At 41.1% G+C, this 21699-nt stretch overlaps 1 protein-coding gene across 1 annotated transcript in view; it reads left to right on the top strand.

The window, feature by feature from the left end:
- Positions 1 to 21699, top strand: part of UBQLN1 (ubiquilin 1) — a 54226-nt gene that overhangs the window by 9124 nt on the left and 23403 nt on the right. The window contains exons 2-4 of the mRNA XM_070742729.1: positions 9951 to 10102; positions 13874 to 13992; positions 15144 to 15406. Of these exons, the coding sequence (XP_070598830.1) occupies positions 9951 to 10102; positions 13874 to 13992; positions 15144 to 15406 (534 nt within the window). The remainder of the gene's footprint in view (positions 1 to 9950; positions 10103 to 13873; positions 13993 to 15143; positions 15407 to 21699) is intronic.

Genomic DNA, 21699 nt, shown 5'->3' with positions numbered 1-21699 from the left:
AGGAGGAGGAGGCCCAGGCAGAAGGGGAGGAGGAATATCAGGCCGAGGGAGAGGGAGAACAGCCAGAGTCCCCCGGGGTGGAGCTCTCCCCAGCAAGCAGCCTGGAGTCCTTAGATGAAAATGCTCAAGCCATCATCGATCACAGGCAGAGAAGAGCAGAACAACGAAGGGGACAATTAGCCAGGTACTTCCAGTCCTAAATAGGTAACAGCTGGGTTTGGGTGTGGTTCTCCCCAGAAAGGCTGAAAAGGCAGACCCACCCTTCCTGTCTTGTGGAGTAGTATCTTTGGGAGTCCTGGGACCTGGCTGTGATCTTTGGCGTCTCTGATTCTGACTTGTGGCCTTGAAGGCTGAAACCTTGGGGGAAAAGGCGTGGGGGCTTATTCTCTACAGTGGTGTGTGTGCCAGCAAGAAGTCTGCTGTATTGTCTGGCCGTCAGGACTTTGCTGTGAAGCCTCATAGCCTGCCTGTTGGGAAGAACAGGTTTTTCTCTGTGTTTATTTTTCAAACTATAAAGTGCTTTTGCTTTTACCAGCGTGTCTGGATGCTTTTTCCAGTTGGTGTTGAAGTCTGGGGGCACCATCAACTCCTGATCTCCGAGCACAGAGAGCAGGGAGATGGTGGGAACAGTGCAGGCTGACTTGACAACTCTGAAGAAGACCTCCCGCCTCTCTTCACAAGACACACCTAGGGAGTGAGATTTAAGGACACACTGTGGGGATGGGCATTTGTTGGGAACAAATGCTAAATTGGTGTGCCGGTACAGACATTTGGAGTTTAGGACTGTTTGCTTCTTTCTTACTTCGAGGACTTGGTGCCTTATTCCTGATGTTGCAGATTCTGGTGATCGCCTTTGGATTTCAATGATTGTTCACAGTTGATGAACATCATGGTTTTTTTTATTTGCCATTTAATGATTTGCATTTGAAAATGTGTACAGATTCCATTGAAAAAAAATTTACCCCGACTTCATGAAAATTGAGCAGATTGTCAGTATTCAAGTAATTGTTACTTAGTAAGTTGCTTTGTACTGTACTTTGTGGCCTCATTTTTTTGTTCCTTGGTTTGTGGACTCATTATTTATCCATGGTTCGTGGACTCATTTTCCTGTTCCTTTGTTTTGCTGGAGTGGGCGCAGCCAGATGTTGTGTGTATGCGCGCACACACTTGCTTGCTTTGGAACTTGCCAAGAACATTGGAGCATTTTGGGGAAATTTGGAGCATTAAAGGGGAGTTTGAACTCTCGGCTGACTGTGTGACCTGTCTTTTATCTTTATTTTGAGGGTTGGAAGATATGGAAAATACTATAATGATGATGGCAGCAGTTTAGATCAACCAATGTGTTGTGAGCATGTATCTATAAGTTTCATTACCACTATTGTGTCAGTTTTTGTGTTTTAATTTATAGCCTTGTTTTGTTCAGGCCAATGACAGAGATGTTGATTTTTCAGAGATCTTACTTGATGGTTTTAGTCTGGGGTGGCTTATTGAATCTGTCCTTTCATTCTACCTTTCCTTCAAAGACACAAGGGTTAATCTGATTGCTTAAAAAGTTTTTTAAAATTAGATTAAGGGCTGCAAGTTTACCACTCTTTGGGCTTATTATTATCAGGTAAGACTTGCCTAGAGTTTGTTATGCTTGAAGAATTTGGGGAAGGTTCTAGTGCAGGCTTGTCAAAGTTGTGGCCCGCGGGCCAGATGCATCACATGCAGGCCATGCCCGCCCTAGCTCCGCAAAGTCAAAAAACGTTGCAATACATCACATGACACAATCTGGTTTGACACCAGTGATCTAACAGTTCTCTTTCTGGACAGATACCGTGTTTCCACGAAAGTAAGACAGTATCTTACTTTCTTTTTATCCCCAAAAGCCCCACTATGTCTTACTTTCGGGGTATGTCTTATATTGGAAAAAATAAGACCCACCCGGCCAACCCACCTACCCGAACCCGCAACACCCGTGTCCGGTAAAAAGTAGTATTTTAAAAAATCTTCTTGAAAAATCTGGGTCTTCATTTTTACCCACCGGGGGGGACAAAGAGCCCGAAGCACCCTCCCCCCCACACACAAACACACGGAGACACATCCGCATCCCTGCCTGCCCGCCCCGTCCGGGCCCCGCCATGACGTGGCAGCCGCGTCCGGTGCACACATCGGCCTTGACACGTGTCCGCCCACCCGGCGTCTCCGAAGCTTACCAGTCTCTGGTGGGCGCCTTTCGGCAGGAGAAGCCTTCGCCGGGCTGCTTCGCTGCTTGTTCCCCGACGACGGACAACGTCCGGCCGGCTTAGCCGGGACGGGCAACACGGCATCCGCTTGAGACGCCGGCGGGAGCAGCGGGAGCAGCAGGAACAGCAACATTTGGATCAGACGGAGGCGGCGGTGACGTATGGAGGGGGGGCGGCGCAGAAGTGGGCAGGAGGCGGCAATACCCCCGTGTTTCCCCGAAAGTAAGACATATGTCTTACTTTCGGGGTACGGCTTATATTAGCCTACCCCCCTGAAGCCCCCGATATGTCTTACAATCAGGGGTGTCTTACTATCGGGGAAACATGGTAGTTTTTAAAAAAGAATGTTGCTGGTGATCGCCTTTGGAGTTGATGAACGTCATGGTTTTTTTATTTGCCATTTAACGATTTGCATTTGAAGGTGTGTATAGATTCCATTGAAAAAAATTTTACCCCGACTTCATGAAAATTGAGCAGATTGTCAGTATTCAAGTAATTCTTACTTAGTCAGTAAGTTGCACACAAATGTACAAAGCCGGCTAAGGTTTCAATTCCATGCTCTTTTAATTAGGAACCTTGAACTAGGTTGAAGTTGCTTGATGTAAATGTCTATAGGATCAATTTGATTTTAAACAATTGAATATTGCCATTTTATTTTTATATAACATAATATACAGTGAACCCTCGAGTTTCGCGTCCTCGAGCATCGCGAAAGGGCTATATCGCTAGTTTTCAACCCGGAAGTAAACTCCACCATCTGCGCATGCGTGCCTTTTTTTCTATGGCCACGCATGCGTAGATGGTGGAGTTTCCCGCCGGGCAGATAAGCTGCTGGGCGGCTTCCCTGGGTCTTCCCCCTCTTGCCCCGGTACGGCGGCGCGAGCAACGGCGTGGGCGGGCGGGTGGCAAGCGCGGGGACACCCCAGCTCCGCTTCCCAGCTGGGAAGCGGCCCCAGCAACAGCATGGGCGGGCGGGCGGTGCGCGCGCGCTTGGGGAAACCCCAGCTCCGCTTCCCAGCTGGGAAGCGGCCCCAGCAACGCGCGCACGCTTGGGGACATCCCAGCTCCGCTTCCCAGCTGGGAAGCGGCCCCAGCAACAGCGTGGGCGGGCGGGTGGTGCGCACGCGCTTGGGGAAACCCCAGCTCTGCTTCCCAGCTGGGAAGCGGCCCCAGCAACGCGCCCGCGCTTGGGGACATCCCAGCTCCGCTTCCCAGCTGGGAAGCGGCCCCAGCAACAGGGCGGGCGGGCGGTGCGCGCGCGCTTGGGGAAACCCCAGCTCTGCTTCCCAGCTGGGAAGCGGTCCCAGCAACGCGCGCGCGCTTGGGGACATCCCAGCTCCGCTTCCCAGCTGGGAAGCGGCCCCAGCAACGGCGTGGGCAGGCGGGCGGCACGCGCGCGGGGAAACCCCAGGCGCGAGCAACGGGGTGGGCGGGCGAAGGGCGGACGGCGGTGGAAGTAAAAACACCATCTGCGCATGCGCAGATGGTGTTTTTACTTCCGCACCGCTACTTCGCGAAAAATCGATCATCGCTTGGGGTCCTGGAACGGAACCCTCGCGATGCTCGAGGGACCACTGTATTACCATTTAGTATTAGACTTTAATTAATATGATTTTTAAAAACAAATAAATTATTTAGCAAAGATATAATAATTGTGGAAGTTTCTAAGTGTGAGATAAAATAAAATAATCAAATAGAATATAGACAAATCCATTTCTAAAGTTACTCTTCCTTTCCCTTGGTTTTCTTTTATGTGTGCATCTGATTCCTGATAAAATACTGTAAGTTATTTCCATTTCTCTATGGCCTTCTCTCTAACCCCATGTAGCTTGATTACAGCTTGGCTATATTATTCATTTTTAATAAGCAAACATTTTGTTTTGTTTTTGAGGTTTGAGGCCCAAACTGCTGTCATATATTGCTGATAGTAAGGTTAAGGCTGTATATAAATGCTGTGTTAAAAGAAGAATTCTGCGTGCTGTATAAACTATATTATAATAAAAGAACTGAATCTGGCATTGGAATGTATGCTTATGCTTTTTTACTTATCATTTTAGAGCAGAGGTCTTCAAACTTGGCAACTTTGTAGACTTTAACTCCAGCATAATATGGAGAATTCTGGGATTTGAAGTCCACAAGTCTTAAAATTGCCAAGTTTGGGAACCCCTGCCTTACAGCATAGACTGCTCTTTTTAAAAATGAAAGCAAATGGGGGGGGGGGAAATTCTAATCCAGTAGTAAGCCATGTAGTTGATTGTCTTAATTGCAAAATTATGTTAGTTTCTATTACAATATTCTGCTTGCCAATAGAGAGTAATATTTCTATAGGGAATATGCATGAGCTCTTGAATATTATAATTGCTGCAGTTATTCAAAGTATATCCTCTCCAATCTTCTGCTTAGCATGTCGGAGGACTATATTTTCAATATTTCACATAGCTGTTTTAATGACCATTAAATATTATCACAGCACGTATTCTTGGAAAACACTTAAGTGTGATTGCTGTTGATTATAATCTGGAGCTGCACATACACATTCACATGCAGTGGCAAGTATCAGAATTTCAAATGGTTATTTTTCTTTTAGATTTTAAATCCTGGTTTTATACTTATTGTAAATAACTTAAGGCGATGAACATACCTAATACTCCTCTTCCTATTTTCTCCACAACAATAGCCCAGTAAGATGAGTCAATGAGAGAATGACTGGCCCAAAGTCACTCAGCTGGCTTACATGCCTAAGGCAGAACCCAGCACTCAGTTTCCTGGTTTCTAGTCTGGTATATTAACCCATTAGACCAAACTGGCTCTAAACTGCTAATTTTTGAAGAGGACACAGACTTTTAACATTTTGGTTAGCAAAGAGATAGAGATCCTTAATCGTGTTTAAAGCTGAAGAACAACTTGGCATTTTGAAGGGCTGCTTAAATTGAGACAGTAAATACATTTACATGGCATGTTTTCTCATTTAGATCAGCAACTTTTGTATTGGCAGAACATTTAGCAATTCCTGAATTTTTTTTGTATCATTGGAAGGACTTTGCAAGATGTTGAGAAAAGAAGTCCCTGCTTTTGTATTCTTGGTTGATTTGATCTTGTGGCTTTCCTTGTATCCTCACTCATTTTCCTGGTAAAGTAATGGCTGATAAATTATATACAGTAGTACCCCTAGATACGAGCATAATTCGTTCCAAAAGGGAGCTTGTATCTCGAGCAAACTCGTATCTGGAACAAATTGCTTTAGACTTTGTTTTTCCCCTCTGAGATAACCAAAAGCAAGGATTCTTGTGCCACCTAGTGGACGCTCGGCTCGTATCCCGAATTTGATCTCGGGACTTGAACAGAAATGTCTCTCCCCTCCTGGCTCGTATCTTGAAATACTCGCATGTGGAGCAGCTCGTATCTAGAGGTACTACTGTATTAGGTTTGTTTGAATAATGTGAACTATCGTCCCATCTCACTTCTCCCCTTTTTATCAAAAGTCCTGGAGAGAATAGCTCTATCCTAGTTGAGGCCATACTTGAATGCTTGCAAGTTCTTCAACCCATTTCAAATAGGGTTTTGAACAGGTCACTCTACTGAAACGGTCTTAAATCATGTATTAAATGAAATCTTAGTGGCTAACGCTCAGCGTCAAACTTCAGTTTTAATTCTCCTTGATCTCTCCGCTGCCTTTGACACTTTAGATCATCAGATTTTGTTAGCATCTTTGGCGTCACAGGGAATAACGGGGAGCATCCTCTCCTGGTTTACATCATTTGTGACCGGTCGATGCTTCTCAGTCACATTCTGAGGACTATCATCAAATGTAGTCCCACAAGGTTCTGTGTTGGGACCTCTCCTTTTTTCCCTTGGGTGCACTTGTTTCAGATTTGGGGTTTCAGCATCATTCTTATGCTGATGACACTCAAATCTTTCAAAGTTTCAAACTACTTGACGCCATGGTGTGCAACTCTGTAACAACTTGCTTAACTAAAGTATTGCAATGGATAACTGATCATCAATTAAAGCTGAATGTTTGGCAAGACTGAAGTCCTTATTTTTCGGCCTGATCATCTGGCAGCTCCTTTTGAATACTGTATTCACCTATACATCTACAGGACTGCTCGGTGGTCCCGGTCTTAGTGGCCTGGAACCTTGGAGTCTTGTTGGATGATAGACTGTCTCTGTGCCCCTAATTACCATCTTCTGAATATTCGGAGAATCTGCAACTTCTTAACAATCAAGACTGCTTGCCTAGTCATCCAAGTCCTTATAACATCATGCTTAGATTATTGTAATAGCTTATTGGCAGGCTTGCCATCTTGCTCACTACGTCCATTATCCCTGGTCCAAAATAGTGTCGTTCGGGTGGTACTAAACCTCCAGGTCATCCCATGAGTCGGCCTCACATAGATCTCTACATTGGTTGCCAATTCAAACCAGGGCCCAATTTAAATTGTTAGTGGTGGTATTTAAGGCCCTGTGCTCAAACACACCAAATTACTTGGCAAGCTATTTATCTTGCTATACACCATGGAGGGATCTACGTTCAGCAGAGAAGGGTCAGTTGACTGTTCCACAGACATAGAGCGACATCAAAATTGCACACTTTTCAAGATCTGGCCCCATGTTTGTGGAACAGTCTTCCCTTAGAGCTTTGGGTAGAGGAGAATTTTCTCCGCTTCCGCAAGGCATTACAGACATTCCTCTTTGATTCAGCAGATTGAAACATCCTTGTTCTGGGGATCAGCAAGAGGGGAAGAAATTGGAGAGGTTGGGAATGTTTTTAACAACTTTTGTGATTTTATAAGTTGTGTTTTAGCCAAGTGTGTGTATTGCCTACTGTCTGTCTTTGTTAGTTGTATATAGCTTGCTGTCATGCCCCTTGTTAAAAGGGCATTATAAATAAAGGTTTATAAATAAACATTTATTATAGTTAAATGTAGGTGAAATTTAACCCTGCTGTTCTGTTCGGGTCTGTGAGACCCGAAATCAAGGTTTGAGACCCTGTAAAAAATTTTCCCTGCATATCTGAAACTTGAAATTTCATGACTTTTCATCATTTCAGGGGTTCTCTCTATGAGAATTTTTTTTGGGGGGTGGGAGGTTTCTTTCTTGCTGAAAAAAAAAACCTCCCTAATGTTATGTTCCCGGGTCACCCTGACCCGGACCGAAAACTCTTCATTTGCAGTGCTTATGTTTGGTCTTTTTGAAAGCTTTTTTCACTTGGAAAGTAGTCTGAACATTTCTTCACACAATGGAATGAAAATTGAACTGAAAAAATTAATCCTTATTGGTTTATTTTGCCCATAAATGTGCCTCCCCCCCCGTTTTTGTGAAAGTTTTTTCAATTTATGGATAGTTTTGCTTGCAAAATGCAGTCTATTTTACTGGAGTTGGTGTGGGAATGGTACCTTGAACATTTCTGAATATAAGAAAAATATAAAGGAACTGAAAAAAATGATTCTTACTGTTTTTTTAACATCAGAAATAAGCCCCCCCCCCCCCGGCTGCTTGCAACAATTTTCACTTTTTATTTTTTTATGCTCCAAATCCGAAATATTCTTTAAAATCTTACGCATTCATTTACTCAATTTAACAATGCTGATCATCAAAAAAATATTTGTGGGGGTGGGGGAAAAAAATTTTTCTTGGCAAAAAAAAAGTCACATTTACTCTGTTCGGGTCATATAGACCCGGATCAAAATGATTTTTTTTAGGTACTTGAATTTGGTCTTTTTGAAAACTTTTTCCACTGGAAAACTAGTTTGAACATTTATGAACATAATGATATGAAAATTGAACTGGAAAAATTGAGACTTATATTTTTATTTTGATCAAAAAGCCCCTCCCCCCATCCTTTTTGAATTTCGTGTCAATTTATATTTTTTAAGGCTACAAATCCCTAAGGAATTTTCCCCCAAAAGGTTTGATATACTAAATTGAACAATCCTGAACATAAGAAAAATATAAATGAACTGAAAAAAATGACTCTTATTGGTTTATTGTTTTATACTCGAGTATAAGCCTACTCGAGTATAAGCCTATTTGAGTATAAGCATGGGGGCCCATTTATGAGCAAAATAAACCAATAAGGATCATTTTTTCAGTTTAATTTTCATATCATTATGTTCAGAAAGGTTCAAGCTACCAATCCCACACCAAAATAGAATAGTAAAATAGAATGCATTTTGCAGGCAAAATTATCAATAAACTCAAAAGTTTTGATATACTAAATTGAACAATCCTAAACATAAGAAAAATAGAAATGAACTGAAAAAAAATGATTCTTATTGGTTTATTTTTGAATATAAGACCATATCATTTTATACTCGAGTATAAGCCTACTCGAGTATAAGCCTATTTGAGTATAAGCATGGGGGCCCATTTATGAGCAAAATAAACCAATAAGGATTAATTTTCTCAGTTCAATTTTCATATCATTGTGTGCAGAAATGTTCAAGCTACCAATCCCACACCAACTTTAGTAAAATAGAATGGATTTTGCAAGCAAAACTATCCATAAATTGAAAAAACTTTCACAAAAACGGGGGGGGAGGCACATTTATGTGCAAAATAAACCAATAAGGATTAATTTTTTCAGTTCAATTTTCATTCCATTGTGTGCAGAAATGTTCAAACATGTTTCCAGGTGAAAAAAGCTTTCAAAAAGACCAAACATAAGCACTGCAAATGAAGAGTTTTCGGTCCGGGTCAGAGTGACCCGGGAACATAACATTAGGAACTTTTTTCGAACAGAACAGCAGGGTTAAACCAGTAAATAGTTACATTTAATTTTTTCTGTCTTGACCACAATGTTATCCATAGCTTAATTTGTGTACTACATAAATCAAATCAAATCACACTTCAATGTAATATGTGGAAGTTCTAAATCATGGGTATACAAGCTTTTGGCTTGCCTCTGCCACATTGAATGAAGAAGAATCATCTTAGGCTGCATATAAAATATACAATAATATATTTTATTTATTTATGTTTAAAATTTATTGGCCCCCAATCTTACCATAGGGCAACTATGGGCAGCTTAAAATATTAAAAGGATAAAACTGTAAAACCTATACACAATAAAAATACAAATATTTAACCCTAACTAAAATATGGAGTAGGATGAGCAGCAGGGGGAGGTGAGATTTGTTATTAATCTAAACTCCCCCTATTGGTGCCCTAGGCCAGCTGGCAGAACCAGGTCTTTTAAGCTCTTGTGGAAGATCAAAAGAGTTGAAACCAACCTCACTGGGGGCAAAATGTTCCAAAAAGCAGAATTGAAGGCAGAGAAGGCTCTTCTCCTGGATCCCTCCAGGCTGAATACCCGGGCCAATGAATCCTGCAACATGCTTCATCTTCTGGCATAGATGGGATGGGCCAATCCCATGAGGATGGGATAAATCACATAATGTTAAAAGTTTATGATATATTACTAGCTGTCCAGGGTCACATGTGGGCCATGGGTTGAACATGCCTGCTCTAAGTACTCAGATGTCCTTCTATATCTACAGTGTACCTTTTCTACAAAGATATATATGGTTTTCATATTTATTAATAGTAGGTATATGGTTTATATACAAACTTTGTTTTATAAAATATTTGGCAGCTGAATGGGCCAAATTTCAGCAATTGATATAATTGTATGGTAATGTTTTACTGAACATGGGAGCAACTCATAAGTTAATTGAGCAAATTAATTGCGTAATCTAAACTATATTTCCCCCCTTGTTTTAGTTTAAGGAAGAAATCTCCAAGCGCTTCAAGGCTCACTCTGACCAACTTGTGTTGATATTTGCTGGAAAAATCTTGAAAGATCAAGATACATTGACCCAACATGGAATTCATGATGGACTTACTGTTCACCTTGTCATTAAGACACAAAACAGGTAGGTTGGTTGTGTAAACCTCTGATTGGTAGTTTTATTTCATCTTAATGACTTATATTATTTCAGATGTTTTTTAAATAATTAAGAAAAACTAAATAGAAAGAAGTGTGCTGAATTCTGTCAGTTGTGAAGTATATTTGCTTTCTATAATAAGCCCCAGGAGCAAAAATCCTTCTGGAATATGTTTCTGAACAAGCTGAACAATTATAGCAATTTGTTCATTATCTTGCATCATGTTATGGTAGTGCCAGGATTTTATATCTTTTTTTAATCAAACATTATCTACTAATTAGTTTTTTATTATTTCTATTTGATTAGTTGAATAGCTAATATAACAACATTAATGTTTTAAGTATGAGGGGTCTTTGGTGCTCTCTGAGCTTGGTTGTTTTCTGGCAGGTGTTTAATTACCCATAATAGATAACATCATCAGTGCTAGTGATTTAAGTATATTTTAAGTAAGTTACAGATAACTGATTGATGTAGAGTGAGAAGAGAGAAAAATTAAGAGAATATTGATGTTACACTGATTTGTGATCAGTAATGTGTTTTCTAGAAAAGTAATGAAATCCATCAAATTGATCTGAATTTCTTATAACAACATGATGTGGTGTATGGTATATCCATTTTAAACGTTCTTTGAATAGAAAATATGTTATAAATGAAGTGATGTTAGGTCTTTTGTATTTTAATTGATATGTAATACCTTGGCAACATAGTAATGAAGGAAGTGAAATTTTCTATGTATAATTTTGAGGAGGGCAAAATTTTGTTTTTTGCAGGTAATTTATGAAACACCAATGATTATAGATCTCTGATAAATATTGATCTCCTTCTCATCAGCTTCTTTAACTTTAATAGTAGTTGACCCAGTTTTAGTGCTCTTGCTTTCATTTCCCCCCTTTTTTTGTAAATGTATTGTGCACAAAATATGGCACACTAAATACTGCACAACTACAAGTAAAAACATTCTGACAATTTGCAGTGCTTCCTAGGAATACTGAAAAGTGCTGCTCAGCATTATATAGATTATCTTAGATTGACTATCCTGCAGTAAGCATACAGTGCATTCAGAAAGTATTCAGACCCCCCTTCACTTATGTCAATTTTGTTACGCTGCAGCCTGATTCTACAGTTATTGAAATTCATTTTTTTCCCTCATTAATCTACACCAGGGATGTTAAATTCACGGCCTGTAGGCTGGATGCCGATCACCCTTACCCCTGTTTTAGTGAAAGGGAAAAAACTTGTGGTACGTCACGTGGCGATGTGTCATTGTGAATTTGTCACCTCTGATCTTCTCTCTATAACCCATAACACAGTGAAAATAGAATGATAGAAAAGTCTGTAAATTTATTAAAAAGAAACCCTAAAATATCACATTGCCATAATCATTCAGACCCTTCCCTCAGTACTATGTTGAAGCACCTTTGATAGCAATTCCAACTTGAGTCTTTTTGGATAAGACATGATAAGCTTTGCACACTTGGATTGGAGAATTTTCTGCCATTCTTCTTTGCAAATCTTCTCAAGCTGAGCCAGGTTGGATGGTGACCATTGATGGACAGCCATTTTCAGTTCCCTCCAGAGATGTTCATTAGGGTTGAATTCAGGGCTCAGGCTGGGCCACTCTAGGACATTGACAGAGTTGTCCTTAAGCCACTCCTGAGTTGTCTTGGCTGTGTGATTAGACATTGTCACGTTGGAAAGTGAGTCTGAAATCCTGAGAGCTGTGGAACAGGGTTTCATTGACGATAGATAGCCCTGTTTGCTCCATTCAACTTTGCCTTAAGCTTGGCCAATATCCCAGCCCCACAACATGATGCTGCCACCATCATGCTTCACTGTTGGGATGATGTTGGGTAGGTGATGAGCTGTGCTTGATTTCCTCCAGACAATGTTTAGAATTGAGACTAAACAGTTGAGTCTTGGTTTTATCAGAGAATCTTGTTCCTCACGATTCGAGAGTCCTTCAGGTGCTTTTTTTGCACACTCCAAGTGGGCTTTCATGTGTTTTGCACTGAGGAGGCGCTTCCATCTAGACAATGCCATAAAGCCCAGATCACGGAGGACTGCAATGATGGTTGTCCTTCTGGAACTCTGTCCCATCTTTACACAGGATCTCTAGAGCTCTGTCAGAGTGACCATCAATTTGATTATTTTCTTACTATGCTCCTTTTCCCCAGTTGCTCAGTTTGACTGGGCAACCAGCTCTTGGGAAAATTCTGGTTGTGCCAAACTACATCCATTTGAGAATTAAGGAGGCCACTGTGTTCTTAGCAACCTGTAGTGCAGCAGAAATTTTATTGTAGCCTCACTGAGATGTGTGCCTTGCAATAATCCTGTTTCTGAGCTCTGCAGTTAGTTCCTTTGACCATGAAGGCTTTTGCTCTGCTACAGGATGCATTGTCAGCTTGAGGCCTTCCATAGAGAGGTGTGTGCCTTCCCATATCATGTCCAGTCAATTTACCACAAGTGGACTCCTACATTGGCAATGATCAGGATAAATGGGAGCCACCAGAGCTAAATTTCACATTGTTGCAAAGGATATGAAAACTTGAGCCAATATGATATTTCAGGTTTTTAAAATAAATTTATAGACTAAAATTCTGTTATCACGTTGCCATTATGGGGTACTAAATGTAGAACAACGAAGAAAAGTAAACAATTTCAACAACTGTAGAATTGGGTCTGCAGCATAACAAAATTGACAAAAGTGAAGGGAGTCTGAATGCTTTCTGAATGCATTGGAATCGTTTCAGGTCATGATTATGGTCATCTTGTTCTGCATGCACAATGATACTGATCAAATAAGACTAATTTGATTAATATGTCTTCTAAGTTATTTTATATTTCTTTGCACAAAATTATCCCATTCAAAACTATAAAAATATAGCAGTGCATAGGTAGTCCTTGAATTACGAACACGTATGAGACCAACTTTTCTATTAAACAAAGCAGTTAGGTTGCACAAAATTTTACAACCTTTATGCCACAGTTGTTAAGTGAATCACTGCAGTTGTTAAATGAATTATATCATTTAAATGAATCCAGGTTCCTCTATTGACCTTACTTATCAGAATCCAGTTGAGAAGATCACAAATGATGGCCATCTGCACCCGCAAACACACACACACACACACATACACACACATCCCTGGCCAATGCAGCAACCTTCATAAATATGGTTGCCAAGAGTTTATATTTTCATATATCCTGAGATAGTGGAAATGCTGCCACAGCTGCAAGTTCGCAGATCAGTTGTAAATCACTTTTTTCCCAACTTTTTGCGATGATACATAACTATCATAACTTTGAATGGTCGCAAACAAATGGTTGCAAGTTAAGAACTATCTGTACACTATTACAAAATACATATGTAATTTTATCAATTTACTCAATTTATATGCAAAGGATTTGATCTAGACTTGATTGAGTATAACAAAGTCAGTGCATGTGACCATCTTAATTTCCCTCATCCCCCCCCTTTGCTTGCCTCCTTTTCTCAAAAAGAAAAAAGTCAATTGTAATGCATGCTATTTGCATTGGAATGTCTGGATTCTACTGACTCATCAGTTGAGAACTGGCATGATGTTGAGACTGTTAATTCCAACCATAATTACTTTGAGTAAGAGAAAGTTGGTCAGATATTTTTTTTTATCATGTTAAGCATGATGAATGAAAACTGAACTGCTGCTTGCAAATTCCTTTCTGTTCCTCATTTTTGACTAAATTTGTTCATTGCAGAAATGTTTTTTTAATGTTTTATAGATCACATGATAATTCAGCTCAGCAAACAAGTACTTCAGGGAGTACTACTACCACCACAACAACAGCATCAACCAATAGTACCTCTACAAATCCAACAAATACCAGTCCATTTGGTTTAGGTAAGGCCCTTAGTAAGAAGGATAATCTCTAAATAAGACTTAATTTGGTATGATTTGTATTGTCCATTGACAGCTATATCTTGTTGATTATCTATATTCACAGTAAATGAGTACTCATGAATAATAGTAAATATGTGTGTATTTATTTGTGTGTGTCTGTCTGTCTGTCTGTCTGTCTGTCTATATCTATCTATCTATCTATCTATCTATCTATCTATCTATCTATCTATCTATCTATCTATCTATCTATATCTATCATCTAAACTGATTTTACAAGTGTGTCTTTGGGAATTCCTGTGAAATTTGGGAATACTGATCCAAAATGTCTCATTACACAGGTTGTACTCACAGGGATACTGTACAGATGTAAAACTGAATTTAAATAGATTAGGACCAAGAACTATTCAGTGACCAAAGTAACAATGGCGCTGAACAAGGGGAATTTAAAACAGGTCCTCATGGCGGCAGTTAAAGCATCAATGACACCACATGATTGTGATTGAGACACTTGGTAATCAGCTTGCAATAATGATGTTGCAATGTCACGTCATGTGATCACCATTTTGAACCTTCAGTATTGGTTTCCAACAAGCACCATTATTGAGTACCAGGCATTTTTATGAGATGGCTCATTATATAAATCATTAAGTAAAAAACATAAATGTTCTCCCATTATACCAGGCTTCTGTTATTTGTGCTACATTTTTATTGTCTTGTAACAAGCAAGAATATAATTTGGTTTTTCTAACTTTTGAAGTAAATCATTATTTTGTGTTAAGGTAAGAAGAAACAATTCCTTTTACATTACCATTTTATTATCAGCAAAAGAGGGAGAACCAATTAGTTTTCATCCTAAAAGACAACTACTTTTAACAACTCAGCAATCTTGCTGAACCATATACTGTCATCAGACTTTTTATTGCATGCTTCAGTATAAATGACATTAACATTATTCCTAAAGTATTGGACACAAATATCTCAAAAAATGGCACAGAACCAAATTGGATAAGTAACAAAGCATACTAACCAAAGTATGAAAAGAAATTTGATACATGAAACTTCCTTTAACTAAAAAAACCCCCCTCATTAATAAAAAGTGATACAGAAATAAACCCTGAAACAATATTTAATATTTTTGTTGTTTCTTGAAGGTGGTCTTGGAGGACTTGCAAGTCTGAGCAGCCTAGGTCTAAGTACCTCAAACTTTTCAGAATTACAAAGTCAAATGCAGCGACAACTCATGTCAAATCCAGAAATGATGGTTCAGATTATGGAGAATCCCTTCGTTCAAAGCATGCTTTCAAATCCAGATCTAATGCGACAATTAATTATGGCCAATCCTCAAATGCAGCAATTGATACAGAGAAATCCAGAAATCAGTCATATGCTCAATAACCCTGATATTATGCGACAGGTAAGTTAACATTTTGTATAATAGGTATTAGATCATGAGCTTGTTACTATATACAGTAAATTACTGTATTATAATTAACACATAAAATATAAGTGAGTGTGGTTCATTTATTAATTAATCATAAATTGGATATATATATATTCATTTTGTTGTTGCTTTATATTTATACAGATGAACTCAAAAGTTGGATCATAATGACTCATACCTTGAGTCAGTCTAACTTAATACAGTGGTACCTCGAGATACGAGTTTAATTCGTTCCGGACCTGGGCTCTTAAGTCGAGCAGCTCTTATCTCGAACGACTTTTCCCCATAGGAATTAATGTAAATAATTTTAATTGGTTCCAGCCCTCAAAAAACTCACAAAGTTAGTCTAAATTATGCAGAAAGACATGTTTTTAATGAAGAAATGTACATGTACATATAAATGAATAATGAAGTTTCTTTCACTTAACTTGTAAACTTTCTTAAACTTTTAAATTTACATACTGTATGTTCAACTTCTCTGCCACCCAATCCTGTAGGACAGAGGTCCCCAACCCTTTTTGCACCAGGGACCGGCTTTAAGCGATCAAGAGAGGAATGGGTGAATGAATGGACGGAGGGTGGGAAGGAAGGAAGGAAAGAGGGAAGGGACAGGAACAGAGGAAGGAAGCAAGGAAACTTATGAAAGGGGAGAGTAAGAGAGGAATGAGTGAAGGGAGGGAGGGAGGGAGGGAAGAAGGTGGGAAGGAGAAAGAAAAGAAGAAATAGAGGAAGGGAAGGTAAAAGAGAGAAAGAAAAAGAGCAAGAAAGAAAGAAAGGGGGAAGGGACAGGAACAGAGGAAGGAAGCAAGGAAACTTATGAAAGGGGAGAGTAAGAGAGGAATGAGTGAAGGGAGGGAGGGAGGGAAGAAGGTGGGAAGGAGAAAGAAAAGAAATAGAGGAAGGGAAGGTAAAAGAGAGAAAGAAAAAGAGAAAGAAAGAAAGAAAGGGGGAAGGGACAGGAACAGAGGAAGGAAGCAAGGAAACTTATGAAAGGGGAGAGTAAGAGAGGAAGGACTGAAGGAAGGGAGGGAGGGAAGAAGGTAGGAAGGAGAAAGAAAAGAAGAAATAGAGGAAGGGAAGGTAAAAGAGAGAAAGAAAAAGAGCGAGAAAGAAAGAAAGGGGGAAGGGACAGGAACAGAGGAAGGAAGCAAGGAAACTTATGAAAGGGGAGAGTAAGAGAGGAATGAGTGAAGGGAGGGAGGGAGGGAAGAAGGTGGGAAGGAGAAAAAAGAAGAAATAGAGGAAGGGAAGGTAAAAGAGAGAAAGAAAAAGAGCAAGAAAGAAAGAAAGAGGGAAGGGACAGGAACAGAGGAAGGAAGCAAGGAAACTTATGAAAGGGGAGAGTAAGAGAGGAAGGACTGAAGGAAGGGAGGGAGGGAAGAAGGTAGGAAGGAGAAAGAAAAGAAGAAATAGAGGAAGGGAAGGTAAAAGAGAGAAAGAAAAAGAGAAAGAAAGAAAGGGGGAAGGGACAGGAACAGAGGAAGGAAGCAAGGAAACTTATGAAAGGGGAGAGTAAGAGAGGAAGGACTGAAGGGAGGGAAGGAAGAAGGTGGGAAGGGGAAAGAAAAGAAGAAATAGAGGAAGGGAAGGTAAAAGAGAGAAAGAAAAAGAGCAAGAAAGAAAGCAAGAAAGAGAATGAAAGAGAAAGAAAAAGCCTCCCCTTAAAACCTTAAGACGAGACAGTCTTCGGGGGGGGGGGGCGAAACGCCTGTGCAGTCCTGGAATAGGTCACTCGCTTCATACCGGTCCCTCCGTCCCACCCCATCCCGAACTCCGGCGGGTGTAAGAAGCCGGGAGGTAATCGCCCCGTTAGCCAGATGCGTTTGGAGAGGGCAGAGGGCTTCATCTATCAATCTATCAAATTAAACCCAATCAGAGGTGCCTATTCGAGAATCCTAACTACGCTCTCCCTCCCTCCTCATAGATTCAAAGCCTTCCCAGACCTTTTTCCATCACGTGCGGCCGGCCACCCTCGCGCAAGCTAACCCACTTCTGAAAATGCACCGTAGCCTCGGATTGCAAAACACGCACACGATCGGGGGGGGGGGGGGATCCAGATCTCTCCCTCTCTTTCTCCTTCACGATCGATCCCTGGAAGCCCCCGAGCCCCCCAGGCCGGCTGCCACGTTTTAAAACACGCGCGCTGCTTCACAGCTGTCTGCTGAATCCGAACGCGGAAGTTAGCGTTCCGGATTCAGCAGAGAGCTGCGAAGCGGCGCGCGTGTTTTAAAAGGTTGCAGCCGGCCTGGGGGGCTCGGGGGCTTCCCCCTGAGCCCCCCAGGCCGGCTGCCACGTTTTAAAACACGTGCGCTGCTTCGCAGCTGTCTGCTGAATCCGAACGTGGAAGTTAGCGTTCCGGATTCAGCAGAGAGCTGCGAAGCGGCGCGCGTGTTTTAAAAGGTTGCAGCCGGCCTGGGGGGCTTGCCAGCACCCCCCCGAGCCCCCCAGGCCGGCTGCAACCTTTTAAAACACGCGGGATACGAGCACCAAGGAGCTGTCTCCTGAAGCCGAAAGCGGAAGTTAGTGTTCGGCTTCAGGAGACAGCTCCTTGGCGCTCGTATCCCGAATGTGAGCTCGGGAGGCAAACAAAAATGTCGCTCCCCTCCCAGCTCTTATCTCGAGTAGCTCGTAAGTAGAGCTGCTCGTATGTCGAGGTTCCACTGTATTGCCAATCATATGCATTTACATCAAACATTTCAAAGTTTTTTCAAGTTCTTCCATTGGAGAAGATTTGATGGGAAATTATTTGGATAACCCTGGAATCTCAAAATACAGCCTTAATTACAGAATATTTATATTTTATGCATGTTCAGATTGAGCAGTTTAGTCTCTTATCATACCTAATCAAAGACTATTTGTTTAACCGTAGATATTGTGAATAGCCATTGCATTTTTACTATACATCCTTCACATATTTAAAGATACAGTCTGTTTATCAAATTTATACAGCACTCATCTCAATTGTGACCCTAGGCAATTACAAATACAAGCCATGCAGACATAGAAAAGAGACATAGATAAAAACAAAGTTAAACAGTTTTTGAAAATGTAGAAAAAGCACCCTCAAATCACCCACAATCCTTCAAATTTGCATGCCATTCTTAGATCCTAATGCTGGTTGGCAGAACTAGATCTTGCTGATTTCCAGAAGGCCGGAAAAGTGGGGGCTTTCCTCACTTCTAGAGACAAGATATTCCATAGGGCAGGGGCAATGACAAAGATGGCTGTGTTCCTAGACCCCACCAATCAAAAATCCTTAATCAACAGGATTCACAACATACCTCCTCTACCCGACTGGGTCGGAAGGATTGATGTACTTTGAACGAGACGTTTCTCAGATAATCTGTCATGCCATGGTGGGTTTTAAAGGTAATAACCAATCCCTTTAACTGGACCTGGAAGCAGCTGCAGCTATCAGATTTTTTCAAGTGTAGGCCCACATAGACGACTCCATGTTTATGCTGCACCTCCAAAGGATCCTGGATGAAATAGATTGTTTAGACCAGTGATGGTGAACCTGTAGAGACCAAATGCCCAAACCGCAACCCAAAGCCCACTTATTTATCACAGAGTGACAATGTGGCAATTTAACCTGAATACTGAGGTTTTACTACTTAAAATAATGATAAACAAGGCAGAGTTCAGAAAAACGTGACAAATGCACTTCAATGCCCCTTCATTTTTTCCTGCTTTTCAAATATGTTTAACAACAATGAAAAAGAAAAACTTTTGTAATATCATTTCTCTTTACCTCGCTTTCTCCCTCTTTCTATCCCTCTGTGTCTGTTTCTCTTTCCCCACTCTCTCTTTCCCTCCCCCACTCAATCTCTCTCTCTTTCCCTCCATCCCTCCCCCGTCTCTGTTTCTCTTTCCCTCCCTCTCTCTTGGTGGGGTGGGGAGAACCTCTGAACTGGTGCTGGGTGGTGGGAATCTGATGTCCGGAGGCCGATGAACTCAGGAATAGCTCACCAACGATCAGCTGGTCATCAGAGAGCAAAAGACCAGCTGGCCGGTGGAAAGGCAGGGGAATCACAACACTGGCAGCTCTGCAGGAAAAGCAACTGACATCCGGGAGACGAGAGCAAGCCAACAATGCAGGGTCGCATTGTGGGGACCCCGTCTCCCCCATTGTGAAGCACGCTAAATTTCACTATGCTGCACAAGGCGCTGCAAGAGTAGCAGGCAGGCCAGGGAGGCAGCAATAGCAAATGTACTGCAACAAAGGTAAAATGTTGTTTCACGCAAAGGCAAAGGCAGGGACGCTTCGTTCCCGCACTAAGGTTCTGGCCATCGCCACTGCTGTGACAGGGCAACAACACATTCATCCCTCTGCCATGACAGGGAGCTGCAGCAGAGGGATGAAAGAGCCGCAGGTGGCTCTGGAGCCGATATCCACCTCAAGCATTTCTTTGCCTATGTGATTTCTAGCTCCATGTTTTTGGTCATGTTTCTTGCTATTGTGTGCAGGCAAACAAAAGTGTGTGGGTCTAAAGAAAAAAGTTCACTCGATTAATTCCAACTTCATGTGATCTTTTTCTTTTGTGAGGAGTTGGAACTGATTTTGAGTGAACTCTTTTTCAGCCCCACCAACTTTTGTTTCCCTGCAAATGATAGCAAAAAACGGAACTAAGCTGGGCTGGAGCGACGGCATGTGTGCCCACAGAGAGGGTTATGAGGGCTACCTATGGCACGTATGCCATTAGTTTATCACCAATCACCACTGATCTAGACTTTTCTTCCTCGAAAAGAGAAGTTGGGAGAGTGGGCAAAAATTATTCAGAATGGTGCATTCAGTATTGGCTTCTTGAGAAGAGGGTTCAGTAGCACCTTTTTAAACTGTGCCAAGAACATTCCTGTCTTCAAGGATGAATTAATCATATTTTTATTATCTACATCCAGAGATAAGAACACAAGAAGAGCTGCTCTGGATTAGCATGTTTTGTAACACTAAAGCTAACCAGGTAGATTCAGGAAACTCACAAATCTGGATAGGACAGCAATAGCAATTTTTAGTGTTGTTTGTAGCAGTAGGCACAACAGTGTGTTGTTATTTGAAAAAGTAATATATTTATATTAATATATTTATAACCCTAATTCCATAGGCCTTATTTATCAGCTAGAGTTGGAATTGGCAACTTGGTCATTAAGTGAAGGGATTGCTAAGTGAAAATCACATGACCACAAATGTTCCTTATTTCAGCTTTCCTTTACTGCAGGGCTTTCAAACTCGCAGTCGCAGACATCATGTGCTGGCCACACCCATATCCGGTTTAGTGAAGGGAAAAAGTGGTGATATATCAAATGCCGCCACCAGTTTGACACTCCTGCTTTACAGGAGTGAAACAAATGGGTGAGCCCAAATGGCAGGAAGTTTTCCAGAATGCAACTTATAAGGAAGCTAAATGAAAGAGCAAATTTTATAGTCCTTTTCCCTATTCCATTGCTCTTTAGAATGCTCACCCTGAGATTGGATAATTAGCAAGAAGGGAATTAATGCTTGTATGTACATCCATTGGAGAGGATACATAGATACATCAACATAGACTATGGAGAATAAGCAGACCATACAGGTGAAACTCAAAAAATTAGAATAGCATGCAAAAATTCATTTATTTCAGTAATGCAACTTAAAAGGTGAAACATAATATATGAGAGACTCATTACATACAAGGCAAGATAGTTCAAGCCATGATTTATCATAATTGTGTTGATTATGGGGTACAGCTCATGAAAACCTCAAATCTTCCACCTCAGAAGATTAGAATATTATATGCAATCAATAAAACAAAGATTGTACATAGAATAATATCAGACTTCTGAAAAGTATACGGTTGCATATGTACTCAGAACTTGGTTTCAGCCCCTTCTGCAGCAACTGCTGCCTCAATGTGGCGTGGAATGGAAGCTATCAGCCTGTGGCACTGCTGAGGTATTATGGAAGACCAGAATTCTTTAATAGCGGCCTTCAGCTGTTCTGCATTGTTCGGTCTCATGTCTCTCATGTTTCTCTTGGCAATGCCCCATAGATTCTCTATGGGAGTCAGATCAGGTAGGTTTGCTGGCCAATGAAGCACAGTAATCCCTCGGTCATTAAACCAGGTTTTGGTGCTTTTGGCAGTGTGGGCAGGTGCCAAGTCCTGTTAAAAATTGAAGTCAGCATCCCCATAAAGCTCATCTGCGGAAGGAAGCATGAAGTGTTCCAAAATCTCCTGGTAGACGGTTGCATTGACTTAGTGCATTGACTTAGTGAAACACAGTGTACCAAC

Source organism: Erythrolamprus reginae, chromosome 2 (assembly GCF_031021105.1).
Source record: "Erythrolamprus reginae isolate rEryReg1 chromosome 2, rEryReg1.hap1, whole genome shotgun sequence".
Classification (NCBI taxonomy): Eukaryota; Metazoa; Chordata; class Lepidosauria; order Squamata; family Dipsadidae; genus Erythrolamprus; species Erythrolamprus reginae.
Note: the sequence above shows the minus strand (reverse complement) of the source record. Positions and strands in the feature narration are given on the sequence as shown.